The 17,913-nt window shown below is 50.9% G+C and overlaps 1 protein-coding gene across 1 annotated transcript in view; it reads left to right on the top strand.

Annotated features, from left to right (window-relative positions):
- Positions 1–2,120: 2,120 nt before the first annotated feature.
- The window catches only part of LOC100897622 (uncharacterized), a 30,066-nt gene continuing 14,273 nt past the window's right edge, over positions 2,121–17,913 (top strand). Inside the window, exons 1-5 of the mRNA XM_003740763.2 lie at positions 2,121–2,166; positions 14,705–14,834; positions 16,277–16,446; positions 16,607–16,799; positions 17,196–17,811. Coding sequence (XP_003740811.2) covers positions 2,121–2,166; positions 14,705–14,834; positions 16,277–16,446; positions 16,607–16,799; positions 17,196–17,811 — 1,155 coding nt within the window. The remainder of the gene's footprint in view (positions 2,167–14,704; positions 14,835–16,276; positions 16,447–16,606; positions 16,800–17,195; positions 17,812–17,913) is intronic.

The following is a 17,913-nucleotide window of genomic DNA, read 5'->3' as shown; positions in this document are numbered from 1 at the left end:
GAGGAGAATTTCGATTCATCGCCCGAAAATCATGTCAATGATTTTGGAATAAAAGGCATCATACGCTCGATACCTTATGTCGATCGTCTTCCCTCTCGGAGTTCCCTCGGATTCTCGACGTCTCTCCGAGATGTGGTCATTCGATCTCTGAGCGAGTCCGCCTCCGTATCCGTTTTCCTCCCCGAGGAACCGGCTGAGCGAAGAGCAGTCACCGGTAAAGGTGATCTGACCGGATGATTTAGCCGAGATCGTCCTGTCTGTTAGGTGTTTTGATAAGGCTCCAGATGACACGGCGCTCGAGCGAGTGCATCTGGTTAGCTTTGTGTGTGTTTTCTGCAGGAAAGTGCTCCACCCAGGTCCAGAGAGCGTTCGATGCGCTCGGTCCGAACATGGTTAGGAAGTGGAATGGCAAATGTTGTCAAAGAGCGGCTGCTTTTGGCTGCAGCTTCTCGAGCTTGCCTGCTTTACCGCTATCGAGCGAAGCTTGACAGACATGTAGGAACGCTCCGGACAATGACTTTGTTGAGCGTTGACAGCGAGCGCGTTGACACAAGCACGCTGTTATAGATTCCGGCGTGGTTGCGCTGATCAATCTGCGTGAGCACATCGAATCCCCAAATATTCCCGCCCGCCTGCCCCGTTCTTCGTATCTCTGGTCTTTAACTAAACATCGGCGGCGGCATCATCGACACGATCGTCGACGTCTTCGTCGTCGTCGTTTTCGACAAATCCACCATTGCCACGGTCGCGGGCGTGCGTCGTTGTAAACAAAACCACGAACAAATAAGCGCGATCTCTCGACTCTTTCTCTAAACGGTTTTCACACTTATCCGAGGACTGGTTAGACCGTTCCCGTTCCGAACACAGTTTATTTATTGTGGCATGCCGGTAGACAATTATAAAAAATCAGAGCCCTCGTCTCTATCCTTCTGCTCCGCGCCCCCTTCACTCAGATTCCCCCTTCGAATCCGCCTACTCAATGGGAAGCTGAGAAGAGCGGAATCTCGGTCTCGATGCTCAGGCTGGCCCGCCATCTTCCGATCCAACTATTCGAACTCTCGGAGACTTCTTGGAAACTGTCAATCAGCATTGTTCCACTCTCTGACATGCGCATCCCCACCACTGTTTCCCGTCGGCCACTGTGATTTTCGTCAATGTTTGTGTGATGACGAGAGTGTCAAATGCTCCCGCGACATGAGTGCGCATTCGATACCCAATCACATAGATCTTAATCAATCCGGGAGAGATTCATGTGGATCTGCACGTTCCGTACGGAGGTTGGTTAGCCTGATTGGAGCGTGCAAACGCGTCATCCTACCCCGTCTTCCTACTTGTTTCGTCGGGCCTCGCTGTTCAGTGTTTCGACCTCTTTTGCGTGAAATCTCACTCATCGGACACCGATCTAGAGACGCAATCCCCAACGTCGACCAGCGCCGCTCGCTTACGCCTTCGAAAAAACTCGGAATTTCACAGATCTTCCGTCGATCAAAGCATGTTACCTATCGAGGGTCTCCCCGCGGGATATCGTTGAGGGGTCTCCCCGTTCATTCATTCATGGTGCGGAACCTTCTCGCGAACGTCGACGGTATGCTCTTGTTGTGAAATATCGGGATCCGGCTCTGACTCTGATATACGATTTGTGGAATGGGTAGTCGGCTTGTCTTCCGTTCGACACCGCGCGACATTCTTTTGAGTGAATTTTTCGCTCAGTGATTCATTAGGCCGCGCCGCCGGCGCCTTTCACGAAGTCGTCTCCCCCCGACTCTTTACGGCGGCTTGCGCGGATTCTTCAGCTCTCCATGGAGTGAACGACTTACATAATATAGCAACGGTGAAAGTGGTGCGAATTCTCTCCTCGTTGTTGAATGGTCGGTTCCAAGGATCGGACTCGAGCGCTCACCGGTCGACTACGTGATCACGGGCTAAAGGAATGAAATTCACAACAGGAGGTTTGTGTGTGTTGTGCTTTCAGAAACTCGACACGGTTCTTGATGTGTTGTCGAAATGATTGCGTGAGGCTATCTCGGTGCGGCTAGCACTTCTCATATCCGGATAATCGCCCGTCCGCCGGCCGGCCCGCCCGTTCGATCGAGCAAACGCATTTTTCTTCAAAATAAAGCATGAAAACGATGCGTAGAGTTCAGGTTCACCCGACGCCAACGAAAGGTGAGTTCGGAGGCAAGGCATCGGTAGCTTGACCGCAGTCGTTCCCACGATCGAGAAATCCGGAGAAAGAGTTGAGGGAGCGCTGTGATGAGAACCGATTCAGTTGGTTCTCACCGATTCGATCGTTTATTTTATTGGTGCGATATTCCTGCCCTGAATCGGAATTCAGCCGTTAAACTGTCTATTTCTGTCCGATACTGCTCGCCGAAATCCCATGGAAAGCATTTTTTTCCGGTAAACGAGATTTTTCGACCGAGGGGCATGGGTCTGCTAGACGAACTCATTCGAATTGAAGCGGATTGTGGGCGAGCGGGAATCGAACCCAACATCATCGTGACGTTCAGCAGCGAAACAGAGCAACTCCCGGCAGAGGGCAAACCGAATACAGAGCTAGACTCAAGGATTTCCGGCTGGGATCATAATGACCGCTGCCCGGTCGGGACATAATGTGCTGTCATTGAGAACTTTCTCCGGAGCATCAGGTGGCGAATACCGTTGTTTCCCTTCTTCTCACTGCGAAGCGATTCCGCAGTGATCGTTACCGTTGTAACGATTGTGACCCGGATGGAAATCTGAATCTGGCTTTTGTTTGCGGAATGGGAGAATACTGTTTTCCTTTTACTCGTGGCTTGAAGAGAAAAACTTCGGGGTTTCTGAATCGTTGGAGCCACCTCTCCTGTATGCAAAGCGGAGAGCTCAGCGTATATCCATCCACCAAGCGAACATATCCATGATTCATAGTCGCATCGAACTTTCAGAAAATATGTGACTGCTCAGGATCTCATCGGTTGAAGAGAAAACGCTCCCTCCGACTGAAGCGAGGAGTGTATTATGGTGGGAATCCAGCTCTGTTCAGTCGCTATCTCATCCATGGAATGTCTGAGCCCCGTTCTGAAGGCGTTGGAACGGTTTTCTGAACCGGTCCGCTTCTTAGGGAAGTTTTCCGAGTTCACTTTTTGTGGTCTTTTTGCTTCCACACCTTGGTCGCATCGTCGCGTACTACTCGTCTGTTCGGTCGGTCGGTTAGTCCCTCACTCCGTCTCCCGTCCGCTGAATCAATCGATAAATGTTCTTGGAAGAAACGAGAACGTGACGCCAAAATGCGACACCGCCCATTCAATACACTGGATCAAAGTGGAAGTTGCGGAGATTTCAGCCGCAACCCAATCCCTCCCGATCACGGAGCCTGATCAGCTGACTTCAAGCGGTGCAGACGGGGCCACAGAACCAACGAGAAATGTCGATACAGAAGGACGCGTTTTCTTCTTCGCTTTCCGTTCTGATATAAAACAGATTCCCCACAAAGATGGGCTACCTCGGTGCGGAGCTATTCGAATACTCATCAAATCAAGTCTTATGACGTCATAGACCGAGGAATCGCATGGGACCCGTTTCTAGAAGACAATGGTAATACTGTTGTGACTTTATTCCCGAGGGCCAGTGAGCGGCATCTTCTGCGGGAGCTCATATACACCGCAATACCGATTGGAGATGCTCCACGCATTTAACAGTCGGGGAAGCTGGCGAGCCGAGGAGAGAGGATAGACATGAGAAATGGAAGCAGACAGAAAAAAATGTATCGAATCAACATTCTCAGCGTCTTTGTCGGCTGACCCGACCATAGATCGCGCTGTTTCTCTCTATACATACATCACCCGAGCTCGAAGTTTGTTTTCCACGGAGATTGGAAGAAGGCGGCGAGTCCACTCAGAACAAGCTCAAAGCTTCCCGCTCTATCTAGCCCGTCTTCTCGCTGTCTCTGTTCTATCTCCCAGAGCTCGGAAGAAGCGGACCGACCATACCCGAACCGAATATCATCATCAGGTGCGATCGTTCGCTTATGAGTCTTGAGGTTTGATTCGACTTCGATCGACACTTTGAATATTCGCCGAGTGTTCCGTCTTATCACTTTTTGCGGGTCAGCCGGGCTGGGGAGCTGGGATTGATATGATGAGAGAGCTCGGAAAATATCCTGCGGGCGATGAGGTATCGTACTTCTCTGCCCGCGCTGTGTGGAGTGTCTCGGTGCCTCAGTCTCCCCTGTGGGCATTTCAATCCCACCTATGAATCGAATCTCCGGTGGTAATCTCTGTTGTAGCGGGTTGAGAAGCCCTCGAAGCCACCGACAGCGTATTCAGTCAGCACGATGAGTGGCAACGAACGAGACTGTCATTTCAGACTGGGTCTCGTTCGCCGCGCTTCTCCGAACCGAGCTAAAAAGAGTGGTCATTTGGCGCAACCGCTAGACTTGCGGGGTCATAGTTTCTTCGCTCACCGACATATTAGAGCGGGATGTAGGCAGAGGCACATGCGTGCGATCGCATTTTTCTGAATATACATACATATTTCTGTAGACGTTTGCGCGATGATCTCGATACTTTTCCAGCAGGAAAAAAACGCGAAGTAGAACGAGGACGTACCTTTGGGAAGGAGAAATATTTTCCCGGAAGCTGGAAGAACCAGAAACCTATCGAGGATGTGGCTCTTCCCTCAGCCAAGGATGGAGAATGATGGGGATATTGGATGAGAATTTTCGGAATACGGAAGAAGGTTCCGGAAAACGTGGACGAATCCAAGGGAGACGGATGGAAGAAGAGGCGGAAAGATGCCCGGACGACGATTTACGGGATTACTCACAAGATTCCCAAAAATGTCGATTCGTCACTTTCATCCTCTTTCAGTGGTGGTGGTTGTGGGTTCGAGAGAAAGCGAAACGACTTTGGACTCGGAAACAGCTCAACTAATACGATGATGACAGCGGACGGCATCCGTTCCAATGAACGGTTTTTTTTCCTCTCGGGTATTCACTCACTTGAATCGCTCGTTGACCTTGTCTGCCGGCCTGAGTCGTTTCTTGAGCCGCTCGTTCATCTCCGCTGATGAGTAATTTGATTCGGAGTGTATTCGACTCGTTCGTCCTGAACTCTTCGCCGCTGGAATGGAACTAGCTGTTCGCCGACAAAGCTGCCGGAGAACGAGCCCTGGCGATAATTTCACTTATCCCCGGGTACTCAACCAAGTCTGTGCCCGTTTAGAGCCAGTATCATTCCCTGATGACGCAGTGAACTCGCCTCCGGAGCGGCTCCGCTCAGACAGACCGATTTTCCGGAGCAAAAGCAACGGACGAGTAGGTGAAATCGGCGAAGGAAATCAATTATCGTATAGCAGCAGATCAACTCTGGGGTGGGCAAGGAGTTGAAGGGTCGAATATCTTCAGAGGAAATCCAGATATTCTGTCGCTCCCGCATCCTTACGCTGGGTTTCGATCAGTCTCGACGACCAACGCGCAACAGATACCCGCCAGTTGCGACTTCCGAAAAATATTTGATTCAACTCATCCGAGCATACATCCTACTCTGAAGTGGACAAGTCCACTGAAGGCCACTTGTGCGAGGTTCAATCTTCCGAATTTGAATCGTCTTAGGGAATCGCTGGTGCACCGAATTCGTGGCATTCATCTCGCGAGAATCCGGCGAACTTCGATCTGTAGAGGACCCAGAGAGATATTCATTTCGAGATCCCGGTTGGAGAAGGTTGCGGGAGGCAAAAATATTCGAGCGGTTTCTCGGCTTCGGAACCAGTGATGAAAATTGCATTGAGGCCGTTGTTCCGCAGAAGCAATCCTTGAAAATCAGCGTTGGGCTCGGCGCGGCACCACATGCACGAATTCGGCTGTCATTAGAAGCCACAATGGATGTGGTGGGTGCTCGAAATGATGTATGTAGGAGCTATTCCTGCGCTTGCTTCACGACTACAATAGATCAAATCCAGGTCTTCGACCACGCCTATTCAGACTCGGATCGAGCGCAATAATTTCCGTCATCAGAGGACATCTCATCTACCTATACCTAGCCGACTCCGGCCCTGATCGGCGCTCCCAACTCCCCACAAATCCGACGGCCCGGCGCTCTCTTGTCATCCTTAGCCGAACTGTTCTCGTCAGTGGAGAACTTCAGCTGTGGGCTCATGAGCTTTCGCGATCTATTGAGTCGTGTACCCACTCCTCGATGTCCACGCTCCCCTCGGAATCGGGTCTGTCCCCGGGCCCTCTCTCCAAGAAGAGATGAAACAAAATCAAGATTGGAGCCTAGGGTTTCCCCTGGCGTTCCGCGTGGCTGACGCCGCGGGTTGCCATGGATGTTAATATGATGCAGTCGGATTCGATCGTGTGTACCATACGCTGCCGCCCGCTCGAATGTTCAAGGAGTTAATGATGAAATGCTTCAATCACGCGATGTTCGAAGGAGAAGAGAAATCATTACGCATCGAGAGATGCAGAACAGATGGGAGGAGGCGCACAATCGGCTGAATAAATGGAAATATTCGCCGTGTGAACTCGGTTCCAACGGTCCTAGGCGTCAATCGTCCTTGAGCGGAACGGAAAGACTTTTTCAGTGATCGACACCACGGAGGCGAAGAGCCGGAGAAGAGCAATGGTCTATGAACAGGGCTCTCTCTTATCAACAATATTCGATTGGATGAGAGACGGCGTAACACGGAGAGCCTTATTCCGGTCGTAAATTCATCGGCTGTACTCAGAATCCAATTACAAGTCTCGATTGAGAACATCAGCAACGGCATACAACGATGTACAATAACTCCCGTGCGAATCGGACATATCGTCGACCCTCCGCGCGATCCTGAGATGGTACCTCTCGATCATTTGCTCGTTGCTCCGAAACATACGATCGCCGGACCGAGCGACTGACCGATTTCCCCCTTTCGTCGCTCCCCCTTACCTCGTAATCGATGGCCCCCAAATTTGACTCCGTAAGATGTAGGGGACCACCGCCAACACCGCCGCCACAAGGAAGACACGCGCAGTAATTTGTCTTCGATGAACGTCGATTATTATTCGTTCTCGTAGTCGTCGCAGAAAAATGATTTTTCTCGACTGTTCGTCCCAAGAGAAACTGTCGTTCTTCATTTCTGCAAGAGGAAGGAACAGAAATGAATCAGGAACGACTCGGAGCTCTTGCGGAGCGGTCGGCGTCATTTTTGTGACGCAGAGAGTCGATCGAAAGCGAGACGGATATCGGGGATCAGGATGTATGGGAGGAAAAAATAATGTTCATTCAAGCCCCGATTATCAGGATGTACAGTGTGAGCGAGAAACAGAGATCTGGAATCATTTTCCTTTATGTGGATGTTGGCAGCCGGTCTTTTGGTTTCCCGAGAAAAACTAGAAGTCCATGTCGAATACCGACGCGAGGGCCTATTGACAATTTCTCGACGCTTACTATTCATTGGTCTGGGGCGGAGATAATGAGTCGGCAGCTATTTGGCATCATGTCAGACCGTCTCCCACTCGACAAGCCGCTGAATACGACATTATCGTCGGGCGCTCTCAAGAATTGTTTGACAGAATTCTGAGTGAAAAAGTCATCCACATGGGTTCGGCAGACAAGCGGACAATTCGACGGGAGTCACGGAGAAAGTGTCCTAACTGCGCGCTTCGCCCAGGCAAGTACGTACAATGATATTGTATATTGTACAATTCTGGGTCTCGACAGAGAGATTTTTCGCTCCGAAGGTTGCGCTTAAACGAGCGATCAGACGAAAGACCTGAAGCAGACGGGTGAAGAACATCAACGACGTTTTTCCGGGTGGCACGGAAAGGCGCCGCAACAGAATTCCTCCCATGCAGTTCTCTAGCTCCATACTCCCAGCATGACGAACTCACACTATCCGTCTCCGTTTACGATTTCCATCTTCAGTCAGGAGTTCCTCGATGCGAGAATAAACTCAGTCTCGAGCGGTGACGTCCTCAATTCACTGTGAGAGACTGATTGACATTTATATACCGTTATAGCTATCCACCGTTGCTCACCGGTTCTCTTGTGAACAATTGTTCTTCCCTTGCGAACAATTGTTGTCTTCTTGTGAACGATTGTTGTTCTCTCGCCGGGCTGAGAGACTAATTATACCCGGGTGAGCCGATGAACGCACTGTTTTGAGCATTCTTGATATTTTCGAATGCGTACGCGTGCTAGATTCGTAATCATGCGCGACATGTGATTGGGAAAATTGATTCAGGCAATTACGGGGCTATTCGCGATTTAGGAGCCCCTGGAGCACTTTCAACGATCCAATTTGATTGCGGAGCGGAACTCACTGAAGTTCATCTGGATCGAAATTTTGTCGGGTCGCAATCGTGACGAGAATCGTCCCGAATGACGCCACCGGCGACATTTCAGCTGAACGATTTATTAAGTGTTCACTGATCATTTAGTTGCTTGATCTTCTCTTCTTCGTGATTTCTCACGCTTGGTCGTCCCTCATCCCTCCGCCGGAGCTCTCCAGACTTTTCGGCCGCGAATGGTACATACTTCTCTCATTCCGATCCTCTCAGCGAGAATGTATCACCGCAACGGGAAAAAATCTTTTCTTCCCGTGAGATCAGCAGACGGAGAGTTTCACGTTCGACGATCGAAGCTCGATAGCTACTTGAATCTCCGATTGAGCGTCCTCAATGGGCTCAGCATGTCCAACTGTGCCGACACAAAGATATCTAGCTAGCATCAATCGCTCTCAAATAACTAGTCAATGGTTTGAGCCTTTTCTCCCTCGAGCGTGGCATCACTGTCCGCGCTCGTTCTCGCGCTTAGATGAAACGTAGGAGCTCGAGACGCAGGTCGAAGCTTGAAATCCGCAGAAGTGACCTGGTCTCGGCGCAGGAAAATGCGTGAACTCATGCTGTGAGAGGCTCAACGTGAGGAGCCTGCAAAACTATGGGCTCCGGCTCTTTGGCTTCCACCGAAATTCCGCTCTGCCAGCGGAAGAGACTGGAAATCGACGATACACGACAAACGAATATCGTAGGAACCCTGCTCTTCTATTCGGTCTCAAGGACGAGCGTTCCTGGATTGTCTGCTTAGGTCCCTGGAGCTAGAAGAAAGTCCCGGTGTCCTTCATCTGATCTGAGAATGATTATGGTCTATAAACCAAACTGACCAATCGATCGCTAGACACTTGGAATCAGTGAAAGTATATGCGGGACTCGATGCTGTTCGAAAATGGCATTAGAAGGTAGTTTGGGATGGGGAGAGCTAGGAGAGATCGTATTCCTTACGAATTCTCGTGGGGAATATCGAGGAAGACCCAAACAGCTCGTGAACGATTTTCGGTGAGAACGGAGGGCTACATCCGTCTTTATAGATAGAGTCATGAAAGTGCCATTCTGCCAAGCCATTCCCCCGCTAGCTCGAGGAAGGAAGGCATGGATTGACTTGATCGCGAACGCTCAGGAAAGCTGGCGAACCTGCCCGTCCAACATCGATCCAATCGATCAAGGGAATTTATCGTCAAAGATGAGCGATCAGTTGCTACGCTTGTGATACGTTGTGTCTTGTGTCGGTTGAGCGTGTGCTTGTCTTCGGTGGTGGCCTAGCGGGTCTGAATCCATTCATCAGCTCGTCCACTCCATCCGCTTTCTATCTGTTGGAGTAGGTATCTATCTGCCGGCCCATCTCCACAGGAAAGAGACTTCCGAGATATGCCGAGACACGCTGAAACACCTGACGCTGCGATCGGGATCAGCGCGCAGGTGACACGCTCTTCAGGAGCTTCGTGGAACAACGCCGAGAAAGATCAGCGAGGCACGCATTAACACAGACGAAACCTCGAATCGAGCGGAAGTTATCGATATCGAGATCGCGGTTGAGAAAGGGTGCCTGAGGATTTGAGGAAAATTTTATTGGGGATTTTTCATTTGGATGGGAAATGAACCCGAGCGATTCCAGAAGTCCATCTGCTCATCGTTCCGAATGTTGCCGGTTTTCAACGTTCTTCGGGTGGACAATGAGCGTCATCATAGAGAACCCAGAAAATGGATCAACTTTCCGCATCGCCGACCGCTCAAGACGCCTTGATTGATGAGTTCGCTTAATTGATGCTTACCCCACGCTTATCTGTCGGAAGGGCGGACTGATGATTGCGGCAATAAAATGGAGGAGCAACGAACAGTAGCGCGATTCCGGTAGAGTTGTTCACGTAGTCGTCTATGTCGTCGCCTCTCGCCACTCGTCAAAAAGACGGTGAGCGTTAAACGGCGATTGTGCGAACAGAAAAGTCACGGCAGAGATTCCGATTCCCATCGCCTTCTGGCCATATCGATCTCCTCCGTGGGTCGGGACGTGAATACATTCGCAGGTCCGACTGCAAAAATGAAACTCCGTAGAAAGGAAGATGCGAGCGGGACTACTCGAGGTAATGTCGCCGATCGGAAGAGATAATTTTTCTGTGATGACGGATTTTTGAAATATCTTCAAAGGCTTTCTGTGACGGACGATTTCTGATAGCTTTATGAAATTAGCCGCCCAGTAAAAAGACAAGCTTAGGCGGTCCGAGCGGACAGGTAGACATTCCACACATTCTTCTTTTGCTTCTCAATCTGAGAGACAATCGGAACTTCAGATCTTTGTTGAGGATCGTGTTTTCGCTCGAGAGTCAAAAATTAAGCTCGCACGACAGTCGGGGGACGGCTTTGTGCAGTCCCGCTAGCACCGCTCGTTCATCTGTCATTCCTCCACCAGAATCTGAAGCCTCACGGTCAGAATTCGGGATGAGGATTAGAATTGGGATCGATCCACGCGACTTCCAGATCCGGTCCGGTGGAGAGGTCTGCGGAGTTAGTAGTGGCTATAGTTCTTTGTGATAGTTCGTGAAGTTATAGATTGAGAGTGATGAATCCCGAAGTTTTCCGCGAATCACTTCAGCTCATGTGGATGATGGGAGTTGTTTCGACTTCTGACCGCGATAATGAGCCTCTCTTCCTCATGGAGAGGCCGTGGAAGAGAGGTTGTGTTCGGGCAGAAATTGAGCATCATTTAGCTCCGAAACTAGCTCGATCTGATTGAAGCGAATCGTGACTCGCGGATGTGCAGTGGTTTTCACTCATTTTCGCCTTTTCGCTCTTGTGATCTTTGGACTTTGAACAGGTGTTTGGGGGCCAAGTTGTGCGTGAGCTCGCCAGTCTTCTCGCTCACGCTCTTGGCCACTCCCTTGCTCGAATGGGAGAGAAGTGAAGAAGAACTTTTCTCTGTTACGATCTCTGACGCCGCCTAGGCCTTATTACTTCAATTCCATCGTATTCAGACATCTGATTGATGGCGTGCACTTGGACAGAAGTTCGGTCAAACCTTCGATGCATCCATTGGATGGAGATTGTTACATCGTCGACGAGGTATTCGGCGAGGTGCACTTACGCAATCTCTGACCCGCCTCTCGTCTGGAAAGACGGACATCCATTCCAAATTACAGCGTTCGTCACTCAGCCGCGATCTTCTGACAGCGTCTGATGGACTGGTCCAGCAATTCGAAAAACAGTCCGTCCGACAGTCCGTTGATTTCGGCCGCTCAGGATGGAATTCCCTGGTCGGCCTTTGTCCTCGGCTCTGTGTGCGGTTGCCCAAACCTCCTGTCCGTCCGATTGTTCGTCGTCAACATAATATGATGCGCGTCTGAGTCGCGTTCGCACTTCGGAAATATCCATCTGTGAGAGAAGGAGATTCTTATAGAAAATCCGTCGCGCGAAGACCATACTTCGACCACGACGCCGGCGGTAGCGGCGGTTGCAGCTCCACAATCGAGCCGAATCCGGGGACTCTCGCGGAAAAGAGAAAGAAAAAACGAATCTGTCGGTTAGAAAAATCGTTTGGTAACGTTCTGACCCCTGGTGGTTACGTGATCGCTTTTACGACTGGCGGCAACGCAAGGCGTCAGTCAGTCATTCAGCTAGGCAGTATCGCCGGCGGTATCTCTGTGCTGGGCGCGTCCGAGTGTGGGACGTCAAAGCTCCAGCGGGAGCAGCAACACCACCGCCGCCGCAGAAAAGCACAGAAAAGAAGATCGAAGCACACCGAATCGCCGACACCAACGATTGGCTTTAGGGCCGTCGCTAGAATCAGATGGAACGAACTTATCTCCACCGGATTGGATGCCTGCTGCGGCTCGGCTAAGGTTTTGAGCACGCCAGGGATCCGGTCGTAGCCTCTACGTGGGCGGCGGCGAATCGGGAGCTTTCTAACAGTAGCGGTTTTTGCGCTTTGCAATTAAGCCGTCGTCGGCGGAACCGTCGGTTGCGCTTAGCGAGTAACGATTAGCGGATGAGGCGGTGGTCGAGGGCGTGAGTCGAGCGTTCGCGACGAAGGAGAAGGCGACAAGAGGAAAAAGCGCTCCCGTCCGCTCTGACAACTGATACCGCGTGTCGCTTCGTCAACGAGTACTTATGGAGCAGCGAATACCGGAACTGCTTCGCGGGGCGATTTCGTGGAAGTTCAGCTTAAGGATTTTCGCTTTCTGTAATTGTAGTTACGTATCGACCCATTGATGCTCCACGAGTGATTGGCGTCGGAAGTTCCGTCCCGTGCCCTGAGAAATCTTAGCTCCGCTCGTTTTGCCTCGGGGAGCCGTGGTATGCCTCAATTTATTTTCGTGTTCTTTTTGCTATGGGCTTGGAAACCTGTCAGACGGCATTCCAAGGTGACTGTAGAAGCACGCGTAGTACATCGGTATTCGAACATAGTAACTAAGCACAGAGTCTTATATTGGGCGGATTTTACTATGTCCCCGACGCTGCTGTCCGAGTATAACAGCCGATCGTTATGAATTTTACAACGCATGACAAGGAACAAGCGCTACATGCGCTTGATTCGTCGCCGACGTCATCGCAGCGTGCACGCTTTTGTCGACGACGGATGTCTGCGAGAAAAGGAGCATCTGCGCAACTTTATAGCGCTGAACAGCTAATCCCACCACATTGCCGCAATTCGAGCGTGATATTGTCGACATTGTTTCGATTCTTGTCAATGGACCTTCCCCCGAGGAGCCCGGGTTCGCTGACTCCCTCACCGGTGGACCCGCGAGCGTTTTCCTCTCTCGAGGGAATCATCAGCTCGACTCCATTGCTCAGTATTAGGACACGCATATTCCATACAGATAAATTGATAGTGATATGAAAATGAACACAGATGTACTTATGTGTGGACATCTAGATGGCTACAGAAGTTCGTGCCTCATTATCGGGTTCGCTCCCGACAGAAACGTCCAACAATACGTCCGTTCGCCCAGTCATCTGTCTGGAATCCATGCACGAATCTGTGAGCTTGGGAATAATTGCCCGCATTCGGCTTAAGCAGGAAGAGCGGCAGCGAACGAATCATCTTCAGGAGAAGTGCCCAATGAAGCTTGATTACGAGAAGCGAATTTGAGACATTCCCTTCGAACACTTCCTCATGGCTTCGGCCACCCCGTTCTGGATGTGGTCAACTACTGTACAATGTCCACTCGGGATCACGAATCTGGAGCGACACATAATACGACGAGCGCCAGCCGAATAGCTATCCGACGACACGACGAGTAACGACTACCGGTCGCCTATTAGTCGTCGAATGCAAATAATGGGAGAATTATTCTGTCGACAGCTGATACTATTGTGTGCAGATTGCGACGAAGCAATGGGAAAAACGTGTCATATATTCGGCGGGCTCCAAAGCAACGAGGTTACAGTCGTTGTGATCCGGAAGCAGAATCATTTCCCATGTGGATCCAACTCCTCAGAACACGCGGCGGAAAATGTGCATGGAAGCGAAACATATCAAGTACCCGTGGTCGTCGGACACCGATACTAGCTCTCCGGTTCAGAAGATCACAAAAATGTTGTCGTGAATTCCGCTACGGAATGCGGACCAGAGAGGAAAGAATCGATACATATCTATGATGCGTCGTTGAAATCGAGAACATGGGGTGTGAAACCGGAAATCGAAGTAGACCGGGGGTGCAGGAGCATCTTTCCCTGAATGGCCCGAAGAGAAGTCTGACCATGGTTTCCAGAAAGACTAACCCACCGCCGGGATTGAACAACCGACACTCCACGCGAGAGATCTTCAGTATTGACGGGAGTCTGTATCTGATTGAGTTGTCGCCCCTACCCCAAAGTCATCCCTCGATGATCATCATTATAAGAATCATGATTAGAGCTCGGAAGTTCAGGCATTTCGCCATAAATGCTTTGGCCGCTTTTTTCGACGCTTCCATAGAGAACACCTACTTAGGTTTTTCCGCGCCCAGAGTGCCTATCTGAGTCACCGAGACGCTGGATTCCGGGAGTTCTGGGGAAATTTAGGGTCTACCAACGGATTCGGCGATGAATAGGGTCGGCATACCCATGCTCTAGGAACACCTCTTGCTTCCGATAGAATCCGATGGTTCGCCTTGAGGTCAATTTTTTTTCGATGATTTGAAATACTTCCTATCAGACCGGCCTCGATTACTAACCGATCGACTCCGGAAGACCACGTTAATCTCTCATCAAGCGGCACTGACGAATGACGAACGGTTCGATGCGGCTTTTGTTCTGCCTATCAAGCCTGTTTTCCTAGCTTTGATCGCTAATCTAAGGTATTTCTGTGCCTTTTCGCCTGCTATTTCCGGCGTTTTTCAGCGCCAGAACTTCCCAGCTCTCGGAATGATCGTCGTTTCGCGTCCCTCTCAAGCAGGCAGAGAAAGAATATTCACAGAAAGTTCCCTTTCTTTTCAGGCTCGCAGTCCGGTTTGGTACCTCCGAAAAGTGGACTTATCCCACCCTCTTCGAGATCGTCGAGGGCTCCCTCGCCCTCGCTAAGCAATCAGAGCGTTGCAAAAGGAATCCCCAGCTTCAGCTCGAAACGGTAAGCCAGCATTCGGTTTCGACATACGAGGGGAAAAGAGGGCCGGCGAATCGCGAACGTTCCGACAAGCGGTGGATTCAGACTCGATTCCGGACCGTCCCTATGGATTGACCGGTGTTTGTGCCCGCCAAGCAAAATATCCCGCCTCCATCACGACTGACAATCAAATTTCACCTTGAGTCTTGTGTAGTACGATTGGTCGATCTAGTCTTCTGTTATGGCTTTCGCCACAAGTAGGTACAGCTGTCGCAGAGACAACGAAGGGTCGTGTCGCTGTGCGCTGTGACCCTTAGTCGACGTTGAGCAATCGACCATCACGCGTCGAGCGGCTAACAATTGTTTCCGCAGATGTATCGCGGGAAATGCATCGCCTTTGGGATAAATCGGGGAATCTCGGAGCCTTGTTAGCGCGCGTGTTGAGGTTTGGGAGAGAGAAGTCGATTCTCTGAATCCAGCGGGTTCGTAGCCACTTGCGCGCGCTCTGACGGCAACTGCTCTCATTTCTTGATACACTTCAATCAACGGGAAATTCACGAGAGGATTCGGGAGGTACCAGAAAAAAATCTGCCAAATTGACTGCGACGAGCTCGGCAGCTATAGTCTTAGCTTCTCATCGAGAACTCAAGTCAAGGGCGCTTCAGATGAGACACGGTTTCACCGTGAGACGAGCGTGGAAAAAAATATCACGTCCGAATCGAGCACTTGACAATTATCCGAGCTCGCTTTCATTCGATGAGGGAGCGACTGTCGTCAAGTAATCCATGATTTGATCAAATTGTGCGAGAAGAATTCGAGGACGAATTTCCTGATCAGAGGAGGACGCTGACGTCTCAGCGAGAAGTTATCGGAATCCTAGTCCCCTGTCAAATTGGAGCGTAGCGCCATCCGACATTTTCCCAAAAATTCTCGCCACGTCTTTGACGTCTGCGCTGTCGATCGCGATTGAGAATTCACTTCCAGGTGCGTCAAATTACTCTGTGAATACGACTCGGAATCAGCCACAAGGCTCACTCCGACGTACGGCCTTTGACCGCGATTCCTCTTCGCGACGAATAATTCTACTTTCAACGACTATCGACGCTCGATCGCGTGAAGAATAGTCCCTGGTGCTTCCCTGTGCGCGTTTCGGCTCGCGTGCGGACTTCCCTGTGGGCCGATGCCAGGGCAGAGGGGACGGAAAATAGCTATAGCGCGTCGAAGAGCTCTCGCTGATTTCACCCACGCTCCCGGGAGGCTGTATTTAGAGTACCGATATTGGTGAATAACTTTTGGAGCTCGTCCTTCCCATGTTCAGCGGAAGGCTTGGAGCAAGTATCGGAAGACACTATGCGGCTCCCAAGGCTAGCTCGAGTCTCGAACCTGCATTAATTCACGCCTCGCAGGAGGAAAGTCAACACAGAGGATACGGACACTAAACTCATTGTCTCCATTTCCCGACACAGACCATCCAGCCTCGCGGGGTCGACGCAATCTCTTCCACAAGCTGTAAAATCCATTCAAAAACCCTCTACCGGGATCCCAAGAGCACCCAGCACTCAGCAGGTGAATCAAATCCCGAAAGAAATTCCTAAACCGCTTCAGAAGAAGAACGAACCTGTGAAACAACTCAAAGGTATCCCGTTCATGCTGATATATGACTAAATTACGATATCGCAGATTCTCGTCGAATGGATTCTGATACTCCGTCAATCGTTTGGAGGCTCTTCGAATGTTCGAGATCGAGAAGGCTCGGAAAGAATTCTGACAACTCACACTATTCTGGTCCTTTCCAGCCCCTACTTCTCTGGGAGTGCAGAAGCCTCAAATCGCGCAGGTGACGAAACTCGAACCCACTCCTCCGATTCGGAATTCCTCGAGCCTACCGAGTCGCAAGCCGGTTCCAAATAAAATCGTCCCTCCTGCTTCTTCTCCGGCCAACAGCACAACAAATTCTCAGCCAGAACCCGCCAACCCAAGTCCTCTCAGGTGAGCTGCGCCAGGGTGCCACGTGGATAGACACCAGCGAGACCGAGACTCGGGAAGCTCTCGGTCCGGATGCAGGAAACCCCGCGCAGATGAATTCTGGCGGCCGACGATCCTCTGCTCTTGCAGACTCCTCAATCTGATTCCCGATCTCTATCCCTTCCCCCGATTTTTTTTTTGGAGAGGGAAAATGCGTTCACGCAGACTCACGGTTGAGTACTGTGGGGTCGTCCTCGCAGACACTACCCACTAAAACCTCTCATGTGTGTGTATCCGCATCCGTCGCCGTTATCACTAGTTTCCGTCAGCCCCTTCTCCCGATGGAGGAACTTGATATTCCCCCTGATTTTTCGTTTCGTCGACTGATTACGGAACTGTCCTTTCTCGTGCCCCTTCCAGACCTCAGACTGAAACTTTGAATGCAGCGAATACGTCAGGTCTTCCTCTGTCGGGACTTCGACCTCCATCAGGTCATTTCGGGAGACCGAGGCCGTCGAGACCGAGCTCGGTGATCTCAAACTCCTCGGACCAAGCCAGCTCCAGGAGGAATAGCCGCCTTCTCCAACTTTCGACTCCTCCACTCGTGCCGGAGTCTGCACCGCCCTTACCTCCGAAAGAGGCAGAACTTTCTCTTCCGCCGCCGAGACCCAAAGAACGTCGCGAAGAACGGAGCGAACTCCTTTCAGAAGAGCTTCCGCCAGCGGGTCTGAACGACATATCGCCAGACGACTGCTGTTCTTCGCCCATCGCGGACGACAGCGGGATCTCATACGAAACTTCACCAAAACAGAGTCCGGACCTCCAGCAACGACTATCCGATAGTTCCTTAGACACTTCTAGAGAAAGTCATCTTTCCGAAGAAAACCCCACCGTCGTTGAAGTCGTCGACGGGGAGGACGAGGCGCAGCCTATCGATGACGCTGACGTTGACGTCACCGTCGAGCAGGAGCACGAACATGAAAATCACAAAGTTCTCACGGAGGACAAATTCAAAGTTCGCGAGCCCCTCTTAGAAGTAAGTATCAGTCTCCGCGATCGAGGAGAAATCGCGAGACTTCATGAGAGAATGTCGTGTCCTGCCCGGAATCATTTTCAATTTTATCTCCAGTTCCCTATC

The sequence above is a fragment of the Galendromus occidentalis genome, unplaced genomic scaffold (assembly GCF_000255335.2).
Source record: "Galendromus occidentalis unplaced genomic scaffold, Mocc_1.1 scf7180000077086, whole genome shotgun sequence".
Taxonomy (NCBI): Eukaryota; Metazoa; Arthropoda; class Arachnida; order Mesostigmata; family Phytoseiidae; genus Galendromus; species Galendromus occidentalis.
The sequence above is the reverse complement of the archived record's forward strand: the minus strand, read 5'-3'. Positions and strand labels throughout refer to the sequence as shown.